At 47.4% G+C, this 21,039-nt stretch overlaps 1 protein-coding gene across 1 annotated transcript in view; it reads right to left on the bottom strand.

Moving 5' to 3' along the window:
• The window catches only part of DLGAP2 (DLG associated protein 2), a 149,115-nt gene that overhangs the window by 87,964 nt on the left and 40,112 nt on the right, over positions 1–21,039 (bottom strand). Inside the window, exon 2 of the mRNA XM_024115796.1 lies at positions 8,845–9,914. Coding sequence (XP_023971564.1) covers positions 8,845–9,846 — 1,002 coding nt within the window. The 5' untranslated portion in view covers positions 9,847–9,914. The remainder of the gene's footprint in view (positions 1–8,844; positions 9,915–21,039) is intronic.

The raw sequence follows: 21,039 nt of genomic DNA, 5'->3' as shown, positions 1-21,039 counted from the left end.
CGTACCACAAAAAAAAAAAAAAAAAAAAAAAAAAAGATGTTAAAATCAAAAAAAAAAGAAGAAGAGAGAGGCACGCAAAGGCCCAGGAAGGAGGAGGCCGGGGTTCCTCTACGGGCCGGGCGCTCCAGGGAGGGAGGCTGGAGACGGCAGGAGACAGATGGAGAGGCGCCGGGAAAGATGCGTCCCCACTGGCAGCTTTATGGAGTTTTTGTGAATTAAAAACATGTTTCCGTAAAAAAAACAAAGATTTTTTTCCCAGCAGCTTGTGAATTAACTAACAAATGAGAGCAGCTTGTATTTTTTTGTTTCTGATGTAAGCCGCCAATTTCGCAGTCTCTGACAGGAGAGATTTCAATACAGAAGGAGTGTAAACCAGAGTCAAGCGTGGGCTCTGAATACCGCTTCCAAAGCACATGTCTCCAGACTATGAAAAGAACAAGGGAGTGACACGAAAATGCCACCGTGCCTGAGTCAATAACTCTTTCTTGGGTACATTACAGTGTCAAAAACCTGCAGTGGCAGGTAAGGGTGGCCAGGGTTGGCCCCCAAACAACAAGTGCTTTAACGAACGAACAAATGAACTTCCTTTCACAGTGGCCACTGACCTCTGCAAATCCATGCATGATCTTTGCTGCATTTAGCGATAATTATTACTTTAGTTCCTACTTGCATAGAGTGATATTTATGATGTCTAAATAGGCATTTTCCTAAGGTTGAGTTGAGTGTACAGTTCAGTGTCTCCTGCTTCTTGCTTGAAGGAAACTTCAAAGCGGCAGATTAAAATGTCCTTTCTTCCTTTCAAGCAGCAAGGCACAGGTGACGAGGGCCGGGGTTTTGTAATAATATTCTCTTTCAGGTGTTGAAACCAAGCAAGAAAATGTCATCAAACGCTGTGTGTCCCTGTAGGGAAATGTCTTCTCCATTCATTCCAAGAATTTTTTTTGTTTTGTTTTAAATGCATGCCAGGCACGCTCGCCGCTGGGAATATAACTGAGGGTAAGACAGCTGGGCTTCTCAGTTCCAGGTTGTTACAGTAAAAACAACAACGGGGCTTCCCTGGTGGCGCAGTGGTTGGGAGTCCGCCTGCCAATGCAGGGGACGCGGGTTCGTGCCCCGGTCCGGGAAGATCCCACGTGCCATGGAGAGGATAGGCCCGTGAGCCATGGCCGCTGGGCGTGTGCGTCCGGAGCCTGTGCTCCGCAACGGGAGAGGCCACAGCAGTGAGAGGCCCGCGTACCGCAAAAAACAACACAAAAAAACCCCCACAACAACAACGGTTCCGAGTGGGGACACCCTCTAGTGCCGCCCAAGACATCCATCGGGGGCAGCCGTGAGTGCCACATACTTGGGGGGCACGACCAGCATCCTGGGGGCCAGAGATGCTTGTTCTCAGGGAAGCACGACACAGTCCCACCCCCATGAAGAACTGGCTTGTGTGCTGTATGCTTTTCTGTCTGTAATGACCTGAGCCTTGAATCTAACTCTTCTTCGTATGTAAACTAAAGTTTTTTTGCTTTCTTCATTTTTCGTTTGCATGGTTTTAACGAACAGTGGATTTTTCAGGAAAGCAACTAACCATGTAAATCAAGGGAAGAGAGAACTTTGTGTGGTGTGATGCTTCACCAAGAACTCTTTACCATTGCCGGAAATCCCATCTGGTGGGTGAACCCACTGGTGGCATGTGGATCATTACTATTCCCTCCACGGGTCAAAATGATTGTGTCTTCATCCAGAAACAAGATTCTGAATACTTCCTTCTGTACATGTTTGTCATGTGCCCAGACATTTTTATATTAAAGTTCATGTTCTTAGTTAAAAGTGACCCTCCTTTTATTTCTCTGTTTTATTAGCGTTTGGGCACATTATACACATAAACAAACCTATACAGTTGACCCTTGAACAATGCGGGTGTTGGGGCGCTGACCCTCCATGCAGCCAACAATCCGAGTATAACTTGTAGTCAGTCCTCCACATGCTTGGCTCAGCATCTGAGGAGTCAACCAGCCGTGGCTCATGTAGTGCTGAGTATTTACTACTGAAAAATTCCACCTACAAGTGGACCCACGCAGCTCCAACCTGTGTTGTTCAAGGGTCAAATCTATACTCAGAATAGTGTGTGTAGGTCGGTTACACATGAATTTCATTTTAGAATAGTCCAGGAGACACCGTGAAATATTTGTTATAAACAGGATACTTGGTTTGACATGTTTAGGAGCCATGGTTACGGGCAGGAAAGTTGTTTAAACAACTGCACAGTGGGTATAAATGCATGGACTTTGGAGAAGGCGTGGTTTAGCTCTCAACAAGCCTCACAGGACCTGAGAAGGCATCTCATAAGAAGGCGTCTCACATGTTCCAGAACCACTGTGTACAAAAACAACTTTCTGAGGTTACCAGCTTAAACAAGGGATCAAGGTTAGCATTACCCCTGATATGACATATAAACATCATGTACCCCTTGATATGATGTACTGAATAGGACACAATATCACTTCTGGGTGTTCTTGCCAAAAATGCATAACTTTACTCATGAAAACATCTGAGAAACCCAAACTGAGAGACATTCTACAGAATACCTATTCTTCTTCAATAGTGTCAAGGTCATAAAGGCAAGGAAAGATTGGGGAACCACCATGTATTGGAGGAGATTAAGGAGACACAATAACTAAAAGATTGTGGGAACAGAAAGAGGACATCGTGGAAAACTGGTGAAATTCAAATGAGATCTGTTTTTAAGTTAATAATATTATAACGTTGTTAATTTCCTGATTTCGATAACTGTGCTATGGTTATCTAAGTTGTTAACACAGGAGAAATGGGGTGAAGGGTATACCTCAGTTTTCTATTATTGCACTTTTATGTAAATCTAAAATTATATCAAAATAAAAAGAAAAAAATTAAAAAAAAAAAAGGAAGGCGTCGCATAAGAAGGCTTCCCAGCCTAGCTCGGACACCTGGGAGGTGGGTGGTGCTGGGAAGGGCGCTGAGGAAGGGGCGGGGAGGCAGGGCCCGGGAGGAGGTGCAGGCGGAGGGGGGCCCTGCCCCCAGCCCAGGGGAGTCAGCTTCTGATGAACCCAAGCCCACCTAGTTCTAACCCTCATGCTCTTGGGACGACCCCAGTGGTTCTCAGCTGGGGGTAATTCTGTCTCCCGGGGACACTTGGTGACGTCCGGAGACAAGTTTGGTCATCTTCCAGGTGGGGGGACTGCCTCCTGGCCGCTGGAGGCCCGAGGCCAGGGAAGCTGCTCCACATCCTCCCCCGACCCCCGTGCTCCAGGGAGAACCGCCAGCCCAGATGTCAGCTCTCCTTTGATTTCTACCGTGCACATGCACAGACACACACAGGCCTTGCCCTTCTTAACGGGTAAACGTGGACAGAGCAGAATATTCACCCACACAATGTTATTACAGGTTTACATAATGACTGATGATTTTCCAAGCGCCTTTCTTACACTGTGTGAGTCTCCCCACAAAGGGTGATGTATATGAGATCAATGAGGCAGAAAGGCTGACTGGGCTCACGGCTGGCAAATACTCAAACCCCAGCATCCTTCAGTGAAGTATTTATCTCAACAACGTTTCCCAAATGCCTGTCACAGGCCTGAGACCATACGAGGGACTCAACATGATGCACTGAACGGGGTGCGGCCTCCTGGGGGCGATCCTGTGTGCTGGTCATCCATTAGTCCCGTCGGCACCGTCCATACGTTCTGGTCACTCTCTTATGTGCTGGGCACCGTCCATATGTGCCGGGCACTCTCCTACGTGCTGGGCACCGTCCATATGTGCTGGTCATGAACGGGGTGCGGCCTCCTGGGGGTGATCCTGTGTGCTGGTCATCCATTAGTCCCGTCGGCACCGTCCATACGTTCTGGTCACTCTCTTATGTGCTGGGCACCGTCCATATGTGCCGGGCACTCTCCTACGTGCTGGGCACCGTCCATACGTGCTGGTCACAGTCTCTACGTGCTGGTCCCTGTCCCCGTGGGCTGGTCACTGTCCACACGTGCTGGTCATGCTCCCCATGCCCTCTCCTGTCCCCTCTGGTCCCCGGTGTCCTCCCCCCACCCCCTGCTCTGTGCCCTGACACTGAGGGAGCCTCTCGCCAGCCCAGGTCCCTTAGTCTCCCGTTGCGGTTGGCTCTGCCGCGGGCCGCCCTGCGGGGGGAGTGGGGAGGGTGCGGAGTGCCTTCCAGAGCTCTCTCCAGCTTCGCGCCCACGGCCTGCCAGGAGCTGCCTCAACCAGGCCTCCGAATGCTGGGGGTCCTGCCTCCACGGGCCCCCTCTCTCCAGACCCTGCCCACAGGCCTAGGACGGTAATGGTTTCCCCTGTGCTCTGGGAACGGCTCATTGCAAACCCTTCCCAGGGGATGCCACCGCTCTCCAGGACCCACCCGCCCACTGTCACTAAAGAACAGAGACGGCAAAATGCCCCACGATGTGAGCGTGTCTTATGTGCTGATGAAATCGGCCAAGACGTGCACGTGGAAACACAAGAGCCCGATTGTGAGAAGCGCCCAGAAGAGGGACGAGGGTTTCCATGGGGTCTCCGGTGGAAGGGACCCGCCACCTCAGCAGGTTTAGGGAGTAACCCAACCCACAGAGGGGCCGATAAGAGGCTGGGGGCTCCTCCATCCTCCTGATCACCCCGATTCCAGAACCACCCAGATGCCTCCAGCACCTGGAAAGACGCTTGCTTTGTTGAACCGACATCTGAGTATCTTTCACTGCTTCCAGGTCTCCTGCGGCATCACAGGACAAACGAGCCTCCTTGTTCCTTCATTCGGGGCTTTATTACGAGTCCGACCCCACCAGACGCAGGAATAATGCAGTGACGGGGGTGCGGAGTCCTGTTGGGGAGACAGATCGTAGACCAACGAGCAAAGCAATGCAGGCGGACGGAGGGACGGGGCCACGAGGCACACTCGGGACAGTTGGGGCGGCCACTTCGGCCAGGGTGTGGGAGGTGGTCAGTCTCAGAGCTCAGCTCTTAGTCAGAAGTCAGCTTTCACTTTTGATCGCCTGGAAGCACACGTCCAGGGCTCTGGGAGCCTGAGGCCCCTTGAAGTGCTTACTGCAGAAACCAGAAGAGGCCCCCTTTGGTAAAGGTGGATGGTTTTTCTAAAGCACAAACAGAACCCACTGAACGCATGTCACTGGGAAATGCAGGGTTTGTAGGATGTACTTCTGTGCGCACGCCACGTACTTCATCAACTTTATGACCCAGCTTCCGCTCTGGGATGCAGGATGCTCACGACTTACTTACAGAGCGTTTGGAGCCCTTTCCCGCGAAGGACGGTGGGGCAGGCTCGGTGCCCAGGTCTGGGGGCGTGCGGACCTCGGCGGGATGGAGCTTGGCAGTGGGGCTGAAATACTTTGCAAGTGTGGGAAGATTTTCACGCTTCACAGTGGCTCTCCCTGCTCCACTGTTGCTCCTTGTACCCCTCCCCTCTGGCGGCTCCCTGGAGTGTCATGTTGGGACGGGAGCTCTTCCTGCATTAAACACCAGACAAGATGCTGCCTTTGGAACAGCACTATCATTAGCACAGACACTGGGGTAAGACCCCCAGTCGCCAGGAGACACCCTGCGGGTCTGGACCACCAGTCGGGCAGAGACAATCAGAGAGGAAGCGGGGAGGGAGAGTGAAGGAGGCCTGCGGAGAGGCCAGGAGGACGGGACGGGAGAAGGGGGTACCGAGCTGGCGCTGGCCCCGTGCTACGTGCCGCTGGAGTGCGATGTGATGGGGGCCAAGGCCCGTGTTCCTGGCGTGTTCCCACGTGTCCCCGCCATGTTCTCTAGACGACGCAGTTGCCCTCACCTGTCCTCCCATGAGGGCCGGGAGGGCACCTCCTACCTTCGTGTCCTTAGAACCCAGGGCAGCACATGACACGGGGGCCACCTGTTCCCTGAGCTAACCCCCCGCAGGTCACCCGCCCAATTCACGTGACATTCATTAACACTCTGACCTTAGACGCTTTGTCTGCTGATGGAGAAACTACTAAAACAAGCTCTTTCAAAGAATAAAAAGGACCATAATTTTCTTTCAGTTCTGCCTATTGTCTGCTTTGACCTACTTAAAAACATAAAACCTCTTGCTCTAATGTTAACTATGTATTCTGTACAAACCAAAGGTGAAAGTGAAAAGCAATCCTTTTGTTCAGCTCCAAATCTCTCTAGCTTTGGGTGGAAAAAGAAAAGCATATGAGCATTTATTGCTCCCTTCTGTTCTTTTAAATCTTATTCCTATGGTAGCATCTACAGACGAATTCTTCCAATCCCCCTACCTTCTGGCTGTGAAATAAAATCTGCGCTGGTGAGGATCCAGAGATTTGTATCCTTCCCCAGAAAGCGTAATGCAATCAGCATGGTGAAGCCCTGTAGCAGAAGGTCCCGGAAGTCCTAGCGCGACAGGACAAAGGAGCCTGGGAAGGAGGCGGAGCTCGCGATCCTCCTGGTCTCAAATCTCCCCCCTCCACCCTGTGATCCAGCCGGGCCCGGGGAGGGCGGGGCTGGCTCCCTTCCGGGAAGGAGCGGGAGGGAGGGGGGCTTGGTGGGAACCCATCTCCTGAGTGAGCGCCTCAGCCGCGTCGCGCTGCGGCCCCGTGGCGCCGCCCTGCCGGCGATGTGGCTCCCACCGCGGGCGACCGTGGTCCAGACTGTTCTGAGGCTGCATCGTGAGTGGACTCCAGACAGTGTCCCTTCACGAGGACCACGCGGCTGGGTCTACGACTGCCCACTCCGAGTGAGGCCCTGGGGGGTTTGCGGGCCCGCGTGATGTTATTTAACACCAGGGGTTGCTCCACCGAATCACAACTTTTCACGGGACCCAGTCACTTGTCATTTCTCACACATTATCATATAAGGACGAATGGAACATTTCCAGGTCTGGAAACTGGGTTTTGCTGGAGCCACGGCTGGAGCGACGACCCCCTCGTTCCAGCGGGCGGGGTCCTTAGTGACCCTCACGCTAGCAGTGAGGGACCACGGGCGGGGGGGCTGATGGTGGAGGCCTGACCACCGCCTGACAAACACGAGTGCCCGAGATGCGGCTGCCTGACCCCTTGAGACCCCACAGTTGGAGCCCAGACTGGGGGGAACGTCAGACAAATGGGTTCCTAACCACCCCCCAAAATAAAATCCCTGGGGAGGACAGTAGTGGCAAGAGAGAGCAAAGAGAAGGAGACAGAGGAGAAAGCAACAGGTTTTTCACGGACAGGTCACCCCACCCCGCGCAGCCCCCTGATCTGGATGCCGATGGCGACGAACCGTGAGAGAGAGCTGGGGGCAGACAGAGAACCCTGGACACTGACCAGACATTGAAACTCCAAGGAACTGTGGTTCCTTAATGTCTTAATGGCAGCGCAGTTGTGTTGCAAAAGGAAGAGCCCTTACCTTCCAGGGTGGGTCTTTTAGAGATAAATACAGAAACACCTACCTAGGCTGTGTGGGCTTTGTTTCAACATAACCTGGACCGGAAGGCAGGTGAGGTACCGATGGGACAAGACTGGCCCTGAATCGATCGTTCCCGAGGCTGGGTGATGGGTGTTTGGGGTTCAGTATGTTGCACTCTTGCCTTTATATCGGATTACTAGTTTCCATGATTAGCAGATGTTCGGTAAGTGGAGAGGGGACAGAAAACGTTTGAGAGGGAGGCCCTGAGGGGTACGAGGTGCCCCAAGAAGTGTTGCGGAAAAGTCAGGCCATTGAGTCAGGCACCCAGGGGGCCCCACACCCCAGCTGTAGGTCCATCCTGACGTGCTGAGGGGACACGGCTTTGGAGATTTCCCAGGTCCAAACACGGACACAAACAGGAGAGTTTTTCTTCTCTCACAATGACTAGCCTGGGCCCTGGATGGATCTGTCACATTTCTTTAGAGACGTACAGGTAAAAATATCATATTTATCTATCACTGGCATTTGCAAACTACAAGCAAAATTTAAGTCTCTCCCATTGCTACAGAAATAATATTTTATCCATCTGCCAATCTGCCTCCTTGAATAAATCTTCCTATAAAAGCAATTTGGTTAGCATTTCCTTTTAAAACAGAACCCCTGGGTTTTGGACCATGTTCCAGGAAGGCAATTGGAATTGCTAAAATGATTTGCAGCCACCTGACGCCCGAAAAGATTCACAGTTGTTTATCTGTTCCATTAATTGACCGTCTGATGACTCAGCCAGCATTTAGCACTATTACTCATTATTCCGTGAGGATTTCTCTAACCCAGAGCACAGCCTACAGCAACTGCTGTCGGGCAAGTTGAAGGGATTGTGAATTGGAATACAAATTATACATACACTGAAGGAAAACTTCAGACTTTCCGGCTTTGCTAACAGCACTGTTGGCTAACAGGAGTAATTGCAGAGGCCTCTTAAAAGGGGTGGGTGCCTCTCAGTGGGTGGCGCTCCCCTAGCTCCCTCGGGGGTGGCATGGTTAGGAGGCCCAGAGGAGAAGGGAATGATCTAAAACGGAGAATTCACAATATGCCACCTCCAGCCAGCCACTGCCTCTAATCTGCGTTTGCCTTTGATGAATGTCTCTCATCCACCCCCCAGGGGAATGCGTGTGGTTTCCCATAATCATGCTCCTTGGCTTAAAGATGCTACTGTCGGCTAAGGCCCGTGAACTCACTCAAGCTCGCTCCTGGACCAGACCAGCCACTTTCAAGTGGGAAAGCACTACCACGGGCTGACACACGTCTGTGGCCGGTGCTACGTCCTGCAGGCTTAGGGGCATCCGAGGACTGGCCCGTCGCACTCAGGGCTACGGTCCGGAGGAAGGACGGGGGCTCCTCCTGGGCCCTCCCCACCCGGGCTGCCGGACGGCACACAGTGCCCTCCCTTACCTGCAGGTAGTGGCAGGGCCGCAGTGGCGGCTTCAGCTCCGGGGGCCCCAGCGGCTTGTCCAGGTGCAGGGAGCTCTTGCGGTAGGCCTCCTTGGCCTGGCTCACCGTGAGCGTGGACCAGGAGCTGCGCTTCATGTACTTGGCGTCCGGCGCCAGGGCCAGGCCCTCACAGGCCGAGCACTTGACGTCGCTGTTGCTCTTGGAGATCCGCAGCGAGAGGTCCCCGAAGGGGCCGGGCAGCGCGTCGGGGAAGCAGTGGGCCGCAGGGTCGGCGGGGTGACGGCTGAGCACGCTGGAGGCTCGGTAGGTGCTGTCGCTGTCCAGGTTGTCGTCCGAGCTCCACCAGCTGCTGAGCCCCGAGCGGTGGCGGCCCTCGGCCTTGCGCTCCCGGCTCTTACTCCGTTTGCCGTGCTTGGAGTGGTGGCCGTGGGAGTGCTCGTCCGCCCGGCCGTCCCCCTTGGTGCCGTTGACGTGGCCCTTGGACGAGCCCTCCAGGGAGTGGGACTTGGTGAAGAGCTTCTGCACGGAGTGAACCAGGTGCCGGATGCGGCCGGGGCTCTCGCTGCGCTGCTCGGCAGCCGCGGAGGCGCGCTGGTACTGCAGCGTGTGGAAGCCGTCCCTGTGCAGGGGCAGCTGCTTCTCGAACTGGTCCAGCAGGTTGGCCGGGATCCGGTTGGCCTTGGCGCCGGCGTGGGCCACGGCGCAGTCGTCCCTGGTGTCGTAGTGGGAGCTGTAGTGCATCCGGGGGAAGGTGCTGCTGGACACGTGGTCTCCCAGCGCCACCGGCAGCATCATGCAGTCGGAGTGGACGGAGGTCCGCGGGGAGCAGCGGTGACGCTCCATCGGGCAGCTCTCGGCCGGGCTGAGCAGGTAGGGCTGCCGCGCCTCCGGGCCACGGTGCAGGGGGCCGTGGCTGTGCGCGCAGTCCTCGGGGGGCGTCAAGCCACAGGTATGGCCGGGGCACAGCGGGGGCTGGTTCCGACTCCCGGATAAGCCTTTCATAGTCCTCAGCGCGGGGGAGTACCTATCTTCATTGAAGTGCTGAGTCGGGGACCAGGAGTGCCGCTGGTCTGTTGAGAGAACACAGAGGCACCGCGTCAGACTCGGTGGGAACACGGACGCAAGCCCTCGCTTGACGCCCGTCCCTCTACACGTGGACTGTTTGTACCCCGTGGCCACTCCTGGTCTGGACGCTCAAGCGAACGGTCATTGTTTTATACCACATCGCCTGCTCCAAAGCAGAAGAGCATTAAAAGTAACTTCGATCTTCCCCTGTGTGGTTCGACACCTGCGAATACTTAATGCCTAATACATTCATCAGGCCTCTTGACAGCAAGATTTTGTGGTGTTAAACAGATGAACAATTTGGGGGAAAAAAACAAGTTACATTTCAACTAGACTTGCGTGCTGGGACTCAGTTTAAGAAGTGTGAGAAAGCAGACCTGGTATTTCATCAGTGATTCTGCCTGGTGGGCTCTGATGCACCACATGCTAGGGTCTCGGTCGTGAATCATTTAAAGCTGTGTCCTCACTAAGCAGGCGAGCAGCGGAGGTGACTTCCTCAAGGCCACCGTCCGCCTCAACACGAGGATGGAACCGGGAGGTCCTGACTTCCTATTTCAGATTGTTGATTTTGAGCTGTACGATTCTACTCAGAAAAATCAGGGCAAAAAGGTCTGATTTTGTGAGCTGCACTATTCAACGCAGACCCTCGAACCACCAGGGCTGACCTCTGCAGGATGCTGGGTCTGCTGCTGCTGGGTGTCCTGGTAGGAAGGCAGCTGAGCTCAGCGGTCGAAACGGGGGCCTCTGGGCATGGACTAGTTAGGGTTAGGGCCCCAGTTCTGCCAGCACTGGCGTGGGACTTCGGCAGGCTTCCGTCACCTCACCTGTGCGCTGGCAACAAGCAGAGGTCCAGGAGGAGGACACGCTCGATGATTATTTTTAGCTACATTATTATGACTGTAATTGTTGCCATTTTCAATTCTCTTGGGTCAGCGTGGATAAAGTCCAGGCTTTACTGGATTCCAGGCTTTGCTAGAGAAGCCCCTTGCTCCACTTCTGCTTCCTGATGTCCCAGCGTCTCTGCTTCTGTTGCTTCCAACCGGTCACCAAACAGATGCAGGAGACACAGCCTCTATTATAGTACATGATGTGCCTATATACTATGTATGCATGATGCACATATCCATATAGAATATGCATACCTCGTATATAATATGCATATAATATAATCTATACAGGAAATACAGACTCTATTACAGCATATGATATGCCTATATACTATGTATGCATGATGCACATATCCATATAGAATATGCATACCTCGTATATAATATGCATATAATATAATCTATATAGGAAATACAGACTCTGTTATAGCATACGATATGCCTATATACCATGTATGCATAATGCACATATCCATATAGAATATTACCTCGTATATAATATGCATATAATATAATCTATACAGGAAGTACAGACTCTATTACAGCATATGATGTGCCTATATACTATGTATGCATGATGCACATATCCATATAGAATATGCATACCTCGTATATAATATGCATATAATATAATCTATACAGGAAGTACAGACTCTATTACAGCATATGATGTGCCTATATACTATGTATGCATGATGCACATATCCATATAGAATATGCATACCTCGTATATAATATGCATATAATATAATCTATACAGGAAGTACAGACTCTATTACAGCATATGATGTGCCTATATACTATGTATGCATGATGCACATATCCATATAGAATATGCATACCTCGTATATAATATGCATATAATATAATCTATACAGGAAGTACAGACTCTATTACAGCATATGATGTGCCTATATACTATGTATGCATGATGCACATATCCATATAGAATATGCATACCTCGTATATAATATGCATATAATATAATCTATATAGGAAATACAGACTCTGTTATAGCATACGATATGCCTATATACCATGTATGCATAATGCACATATCCATATAGAATATTACCTCGTATATAATATGCATATAATATAATCTATACAGGAAGTACAGACTCTATTACAGCATATGATGTGCCTATATACTATGTATGCATGATGCACATATCCATATAGAATATGCATACCTCGTATATAATATGCATATAATATAATCTATACAGGAAGTACAGACTCTATTACAGCATATGATGTGCCTATATACTATGTATGCATGATGCACATATCCATATAGAATATGCATACCTCGTATATAATATGCATATAATATAATCTATACAGGAAGTACAGACTCTATTACAGCATATGATATGCCTATATACTATGTATGCATGATGCACATATCCATATAGAATATGCATACCTCGTATATAATATGCATATAATATAATCTATACAGGAAGTACAGACTCTATTACAGCATATGATATGCCTATATACTATGTATGCATGATGCACATATCCATATAGAATATGCATACCTCGTATATAATATGCATATAATATAATCTATACAGGAAATACAGACTCTATTACAGCATATGATATGCCTATATACTATGTATGCATGATGCACATATCCATATAGAATATGCATACCTCGTATATAATATGCATATAATATAATCTATATAGGAAATACAGACTCTGTTATAGCATATGATATGCCTATATACCATGTATGCATAATGCACATATCCATATAGAATATGCATACCTCGTATATAATATGCATATAATATAATCTATACAGGAAATACAGACTCTATTACAGCATATGATATGCCTATATACTATGTATGCATGATGCACATATCCATATAGAATATGCATACCTCGTATATAATATGCATATAATATAATCTATACAGGAAGTACAGACTCTATTACAGCATATGATGTGCCTATATACTATGTATGCATGATGCACATATCCATATAGAATATGCATACCTCATATATAATATGCATATAATATAATCTATACAGGAAGTACAGACTCTATTACAGCATATGATGTGCCTATATACTATGTATGCATGATGCACATATCCATATAGAATATGCATACCTCGTATATAATATGCATATAATATAATCTATACAGGAAGTACAGACTCTATTACAGCATATGATGTGCCTATATACTATGTATGCATGATGCACATATCCATATAGAATATGCATACCTCGTATATAATATGCATATAATATAATCTATACAGGAAGTACAGACTCTATTACAGCATATGATGTGCCTATATACTATGTATGCAAGATGCACATATCCATATAGAATATGCATACCTCGTATATAATATGCATATAATATAATCTATACAGGAAGTACAGACTCTATTACAGCATATGATATGCCTATATACTATGTATGCATGATGCACATATCCATATAGAATATGCATACCTCGTATATAATATGCATATAATATAATCTATATAGGAAATACAGACTCTGTTATAGCATACGATATGCCTATATACCATGTATGCATAATGCACATATCCATATAGAATATTACCTCGTATATAATATGCATATAATATAATCTATACAGGAAATACAGACTATTATAGCATATGATATGCCTATATACTATGTATGCATAATGCATATATCCATATAGGATATGTATACATAGTATGTAATTTGCATATAATATAATATGTAAAGGAAATAGACTCGATTATAGCATATGATATGCATATATAGTATGTACACATAATGCATATATCATATATAATATGCATACATTGGATATAATATGCATACATTGTACATAGTATGCATATAATATATACAGGAAATACAGACTATTATAGTATATAGCAGGGGTCCTCAACCCCTGGGCCACAGAAAGCTACCGGTCCACGGCCTGTTAAGGACTGGGTGGCACAGCAGGAGGTGAGTGGCAGGTGAGCCAGGGAAGAGTCATCTATATTTACAGCCACTCCCCATCGCTCGCATTACTGCCTGAGCTCCTCCTACTGTCAGATCAGCAGCGGCATTAGATTCTCACAGGCGCGCGAAGCCTACCGTGAACCGTGCATGCGAGGGATCTAGGTGGCGCACTCTATGAGGATCTAATGCCTGATGATCTGAGGTGGAGCTGAGGCGGTGATGCCAGCGCTGGGGAGCGGCTGCAAATACAGATTATCAACAGCAGAGACGTCTGACTGCACAGAGACCATCAGAAATCAACTGCTTGCAGACTCCTATCAAAACCCCATCAGTGAGTGGCAGGTGAGAACAAGCTCAGGGCTCCCACTCATTCTGCATTATGGGGAGTTGTATAATTACTTCATTATCTATTACAATGTAATAATAATAGAAATAAAGTGCACAATAAATGTAATGCACTTGAATCATCCTGAAACTATCCCCACCCCACCCCTCCCCAATCCGTGGAAAAACTGTCTTCTACAAAACTGGTCCCTGGTGCCAAAAAGGTTGGGGACCACTGGTATATAGTGTACACATGTAGAGTACATAATATGCACATATGGCATGTAATGTAATGTATACCGGAAATACAGACTATTATAGTATATACTGTGCATTTATAGCATGTATATATAATGCATATATTTGTATATAACATGCATGTATAGTATATAGTATGCATGTAATATATAGAGGAAATAGATCCTATTAGAGTGTATAATATGCACGTATAGCATGTATGTATAATGCATATATTTGTATATAACATGCATGTATAGTACATAGTATGCATGTAATATATAGAGGAAATAGATCATATTATAGTGTATAATATGCGCATATAACATGTATATGTAGTGCATATACTCATATATAATATACATATATAGTATATAGCATGCATATAATATACACAGGAAATAGCTTCTATATTATAGTGTATGATAGGCACACATAACATGTATACGTAATGCACATATTTGTATATAATATGCATATACTATAGCATGTGCAGGAAACACAGACTCAGGATGGCAAGCTCCCTGAGGCTACTGGCTGGCCCCAGCCCCGTGCCAGGCCCAGAGCGGATGCTCCGAGCTGCGTGGTGACCAGATACGCCGGCAGAGCCCCTCACTCTAGGTTCACCTCTCAGCTCTCCTGGGAAGTATCCTGTGCTTTGTCACATCAAACTGCTGCTCCTTCTAAAAATTCCTCCGCAGGTCCTCTCCACCCTCTGCTCCCCAGGCTGGGGTGCTTTCTCCAGGATTTGCTCTCCGAGACTCGGCTCCAGCACCCCCCACCGCAATTCAGACAATGCCTGGGCCCCCTGTGCGCTGTCCTCAGGCTGAGGGTCCAGAAAGGGACGACAAGGGGACCTTCTCAACGCGTGAGAGCCTCGTCTCCTCAGGAAGGAAGCTGTCTGAGCCCCGACCCACCTCGGCACCACCCACCTGTCCTCCTCCACCAAGTGTCCCCCACTCACCCTTCACTCACGAAGCCTTGCCTGAGACACGTGCAGAGCCACCCACCCTGACCCCCAAAGTGGCCTCCGAGGGCCACTGTGGGAAACAGGGAAGAAAGCTGAGAGACATGAGGCTTCTCCCTGATGACCGCCAACCCAGCTCTCCCGGTGATCCACGCAAGGGAAACGTCACCACCTGCCAAGGACACTGGCCCAACAGCTGGTCCAAGGTGTGGAAATGGAGCAGGACCCCATGGGGCCCCCCAGGTACACAGACCCTGCCGTGTCCCCCGTTTCTTGCTGGTAGAAAAAGGCTTTCATTTCCTAGGCCTTCCCCGAGTGCCAAAGAGCAGACCCAAGCAGTTACTAGTTAGGGAAGTGAGGGAATTGCAGAAATAAAGGAAAATCAGTCAAGCAAGAAAGGTAATGAGAGATTAAACAATAGTTCAGTGATAAAACAGAGTCCTAGCTCCTCCTCAAGGGATGTACCTACCATCTGACACATATCTTGGGGCTGTTCTGCAGAAACTAAGACCCCTGCCCGGGTGGAGGAGGGTGACTACAGGCTGAGCGCCCAGACGGGTTGGAACCAGGAGGCTGAGGATTGCGATGTCTGGAGCATCACCCCGTCGCCTCACCACCGACCAAGCAGAAGAACGTCACGGTCCCTGCCGCCCTCACCCCAAAGGTTGCCTTTAAAAACCTTAGGCTCAGGCCAGCCAGTAACATGGATCAGAGACAAACCTACGTCTCCCATCTGCTTGGCTGTTGCCTCTGGATCAATGAACCTTTCTCTGCTCCAGACTCTGACCTTTCGATTTGTTTGGCCTCACTGTGCATCTGACACACGGACTTGGGTTTGACACCAGTGTGGGTTCAGAAGGTCCCCTTTGCAGGCTCCAGAACTGCCACTTGTCAGGCCAGCTCAGATGTGGGAATGTATTATAAGAAAGGGACCCGGTTTCACAGATCCCTGAGAAGTTAGGGGCAAGACTTCTACCTGGGAGCAACTGACAGCAGGAGAGAAAGTAAACCTTTGCTGAGGATCCCCAGGGGCTGTCTCCCACTCTCTCCTGCACGTTCACAGCAAACGGCCCCCAATTCCCGGGTCCGGGGGCCCTTTATCTCCAAACAGAGCTTTACTTCATCCCAGTGTGAGGTGCTTTGCTGTCTCACGGGAGTGGCCATCCCATAATAGCTACGCAGTGCCTGTCCTTCTCAACAGCCACATTATAACTAGAGCCCTTCAATATATCAGGAAAGGATATTTAAGATTATATTTTAATATAATTAAAAGCAGGTTTTCAAAGGAAATTCAGCATTCGATTGTTAAACAGCAAAAACTGTGTTCTGTAATCTAGACTTTACAGCAGCACAAAGTTGTCATCCTATTATCTTTTGCTTTATTTTTCCATTAACATGTAATTTAATACAATTCTAATCTTCCTCCATATTAAAAAGCCAACCCATTATTGCTCCACTCACGTATCCCATTTCTACCTAATGTTTAGCCTGCAAGCCACACTATGAATGTGGCTCCATAAAAGAACAGCACAAAAGAGAAAAGTTTAGCTGAAATGAATTAAATTTGGTTATGCCACATGTTGATAATATTCTCATTTCCTCTGAATTCCTTGACATATGCGTGGAAGCTTACACATTACCTCTGAAAAATAAAACAATGACAACACACAGGATAATAATCTGCCGTAAATAATGGGGATACCAAAACATATAATGAGAGCTTGTACTCTATAGGTTTTTTAATAAGTCTACATAACATGTAACAAATACCTTAGGGGCTGGTAATTTCTCTTTGTGAAAGTGAGGTAACAAACACAAAATGCGGAAGGCGTCTTAGCTTCCTAATTTACAGCTATTCACTGAACCCTTTCTTGTTATTAAGCAAAAGAAAACAGCAATTATCATCATTGGTCATTAACTGTCTCCCCAAATTCAAACTAGAATGTAAATGCACATTTTACTGCTGGATTTCATGAGACTGTTGACATACCCAGTCTAAAAAAATATATTTTGAGTGGTGGAATGAAACCTTTTAAAATACAGCTAATGTGATGGAGAGCTCACTGTGCGTGGGTCGTGTCACAGGCTTTACCCTCCTGGCAGCCCCCTGGGAGCAGTGCCTGTCCCCAACGCAGGCTGAGGGGGCCAAGGCTAGCAGGGCAGTTGGGCAAGGTTCTCCAGGTGGCACCACATGCACATGTACACTCTCATATCAGAGCTGCATCAGAACCCCAGCATCCCAGCTCTGGGCTGCTGATGGATGGGGAGGATGGAGGGTGTCCCTGTGCCCTTTCTGGTTAAACCAGCCTCGTGGTTCCAACACCAAGCCCAGCCTGAGCCACCCAGGCTGGACACACACTGCGGCAAGGGGCCCAGGCCCAGGTGTTTGGGGAAAGCGTGGAGGCCCCTGCCTCCGGGTACAGACAGGCATGGCCGGGCCCGCCCCAACCCCACTGTGGGTGCTTGGAGGTCCTTCCCCCGAGGAAACCAGCTTTGTCTCCCTCTACCGGAAGCTCACTTACACCCAAGCTGCCTGCCTGCCTGCATCTGCCTCTGATTTTATCCCCCATCAGGGGGAGGGACAGACCTTCCACTGCATCACTTGCCCCTGCCCTCACTTGGGAAGGAAAATCCTGTAGGAGGGAGAGGGCCGCTGAACTAAACGGAAAGAACAACCCAAGGAAGACAAAATGAAGGGACAAAAACTTTATCCAGTGGACCACGGTGTTGCTTGCTAAATAAAGAAGGATATATTTTCCCCAAACTAGTGGAACTTGTCAACATTTCCTCAGAAATTTCAGCTGGGTCTTGTGCAAAGCTGTGAGGCCTCCCTGGTGGTCCCTGGAACCGCTGCTCCCTTTGCGTGCTGACTTGTCCTCCTCCCCACTCCTGTGTCCTCCCCGCTGGCCCCAGCAGCACTGGCTCAGCCCACTTCCCTTCACGACTCCTCAGGAGCCGCAGGCCACCTGGTCATCTCGCCAGGACCTGGCGACACAAGTACAGGTCAGGGAACCCAGAAAGAAAGAGCCGAGTGGACCTGTTCCTGTATGTAACATGTGAAGGTATGAAAGATGGGGCCCACCATGTCAAAAGGAGCCTATCTGAAGCTCCTTTAAAAAAGTTTCCTCAAAAATTAAACAGAAGGGGCTTCCCTGGTGGCGCAGTGGAAAAAAAAAAAAAAAAAAAAAAAAAAAAAAAAAATTAAACAGAAAAGTTCAAGATTTGTATCCTGACAGCTACAAAATATTGCTGAAAGAAATTAATGATGCTCTAAGTAAATGGAAAGATATACCCAAAAAAGAATGCATAACTGAATCACTTTGTTGTACAGCAGAAATTAACACAACATTATAAATCAACTATAGTTCAATAAAAAATAAAGATATCCTATATTCATAAATTGGAAGAATTAAAATGGTTAACATGGGAATATTCCCCCAAATGACCTACAGATTCAACAGAATCCCCATCAAACCCCCAACTGGCTTCTCTGTCAAAATTCAAAACCTGATCTTCAAATTCATATGGATAGAAAATGAAAACCAAATCTAAAGCTAGCAGGAGGAAGGAAATAATAAAGCTCAGAGTGGGGATAAATGAAATAAGAAACAATACAGAGAATCAGTGAAATCAAAGTTGGTTCTTCAAAAAGATCAATAAAACTGACAAACCTTTAGCTAGACTGAAAAGAAAAAAAACACTCAAATTTCTAAAATCAGAAACCAAAGTGGCAGATTACTACTAATCTTATATAAATAAGAAGGATTATAAGGGAATACTATGAACAATTGTATACCAGCAAATTAGATAACCTAGATGAAATGGAGAAACTCATAGACACACACAAATTACTTTGAGAAGAAACAGAAAATCTTGGCAGAACTATAAGACAGAACTATTGGGTTGGCCTAAAAGTTCGTTTGGGTTTTTCGTACAACCCCAAATTCACAGGATGCAAGATCAAAACACAAAACTCAGTTGTGTTTCTACATATGAGCAAAGAACAATTTCCAAAAAGGAAATTAGGAAAGCTATTCTATTTACAATAACATCTAAAAGAATAAAATACCTGTGTCTACATTTAACCAAGGAGGTGAAAGGTTTGTACACTGAGCATGAGAAAGCAGTGCCGAAAGAAATTTAAAAAGATCTAAAGAAATGGAAAGACATCCTATATTCATGGATTGGAAGACTTAATATTTTTAAGAATTCAATACTATCAAAAGTGACCCACAGATTCAACGCAATCTCTATGGAAATTCCCGCGGGCGATTTTGCAGAAGTGGAAGAGCCAATCCTTAAATTCAGTGGAAATTCATGGGCCCCAAATAGCCAAAACCATCTTGCAAAAGAAGAACAAAGTTGGGGGACTCACACTTCCCAATTCCAAAACTTGCTAAAAAGCTACAGTAATCAAAACAGTGTGACTCTGGTATAAGGATAGACATATAGACTAATGGAATAGAACTGGGAGCCCAGAAATAAACCTATACATCTATGGCCAATTCATTTCTGGTACAGGTGCCAAGAGTGTTTAGGGGAAGAATAGTCTTTTCTATAAAACGTGCTGGGACAACCAGATTTCTACCTGCATAAGAATGAAGTCGTACCCCTATCTCACACTGTCTGCAAAAATGAACACAAAATGGATCAAAGACCCAAAGAGAGGCATAAAAGTATAAAATTCTTAGAAGAAAACACACATGTACTTCTTTGTGAATGTGGATTAGGCAATGCTTTCTTAGATATGTCATCAAAAGCACAGGAAAAGAAGAAAAAAATAAATAAAATGGACTCCCTAAAATTGAAAACTTTGGAGATTTAAAAGACACCCCCAAGAAAGTGAAAAGACAACCCGGGGAATGGGAAAAATATTTTGCAAATCAAGTATCTGATAAGGAAATTGTATCTAGAGTATATAAAGATCTCTTATGACTTAATTATAAAAGACAAATAGTTCAAATAAAAATAGGCGAAAAATCTAAACAGACATTTCTCCAGAGAAGATATACAAAGGGCCAATAAGTACATGAAGAGATGCTCAACCATCACCGGCCATCAGGGAAATGCAACTGAAACCACAATGAGATACCATTTCACATCACTAGGATGTCTAAGTAAGAGACAAAGTAACTAGTGCTGATGAGGATACAGAAGAAATGGAACCTCATTCCCTGCTGGGGGGGTGTCAGATGATGCAGTCGCTTTGGAAAGTTCTTCAGAGGGGTAAACACAGAGTAACCATGTGACCCAGGAATTCAAATGTGAGGTACATGCCCCAGAGAAATGAAAGCAGATATCCCCACAGAAACTTGTGTGTGAATGTTCATAGCAGCGTTATTCGTAATAGTAAAAAAAGGAAACAACCCAAATGCCCATCAATGGATGTACAGAAGTGGTTATGTCCACCCAAATGGCATATTATTCTCCAATAACAACCAATTAAGTATGGGAACACCGTACAGCACGGATGGACCTTCAGAACATTATGCTAGTGAAAGGAGGTAGTCACAAAGGACCACATATGACATCATTCCACTCGTATGAAGCGTGCAGAAGAGGTAAATCCATAGAGACCGGAAATCGATTGTTGAATGTCCGGGGCTGGGGCAGGAGGATAGGGGGTGACTGTCAGGGTGTGGGGTGATGAAAATGTTCTAAAAGTGACTGTAGGGGCTTCCCTGGTGGCGCAGTGGTTGCGCGTCCGCCTGCCGATGCAGGGGATACGG

This window comes from Physeter macrocephalus, chromosome 20 (genome assembly GCF_002837175.3).
Source record: "Physeter macrocephalus isolate SW-GA chromosome 20, ASM283717v5, whole genome shotgun sequence".
NCBI lineage: Eukaryota > Metazoa > Chordata > Mammalia > Artiodactyla > Physeteridae > Physeter > Physeter macrocephalus.
This window is presented reverse-complemented; position numbering and strand designations above follow the sequence as displayed.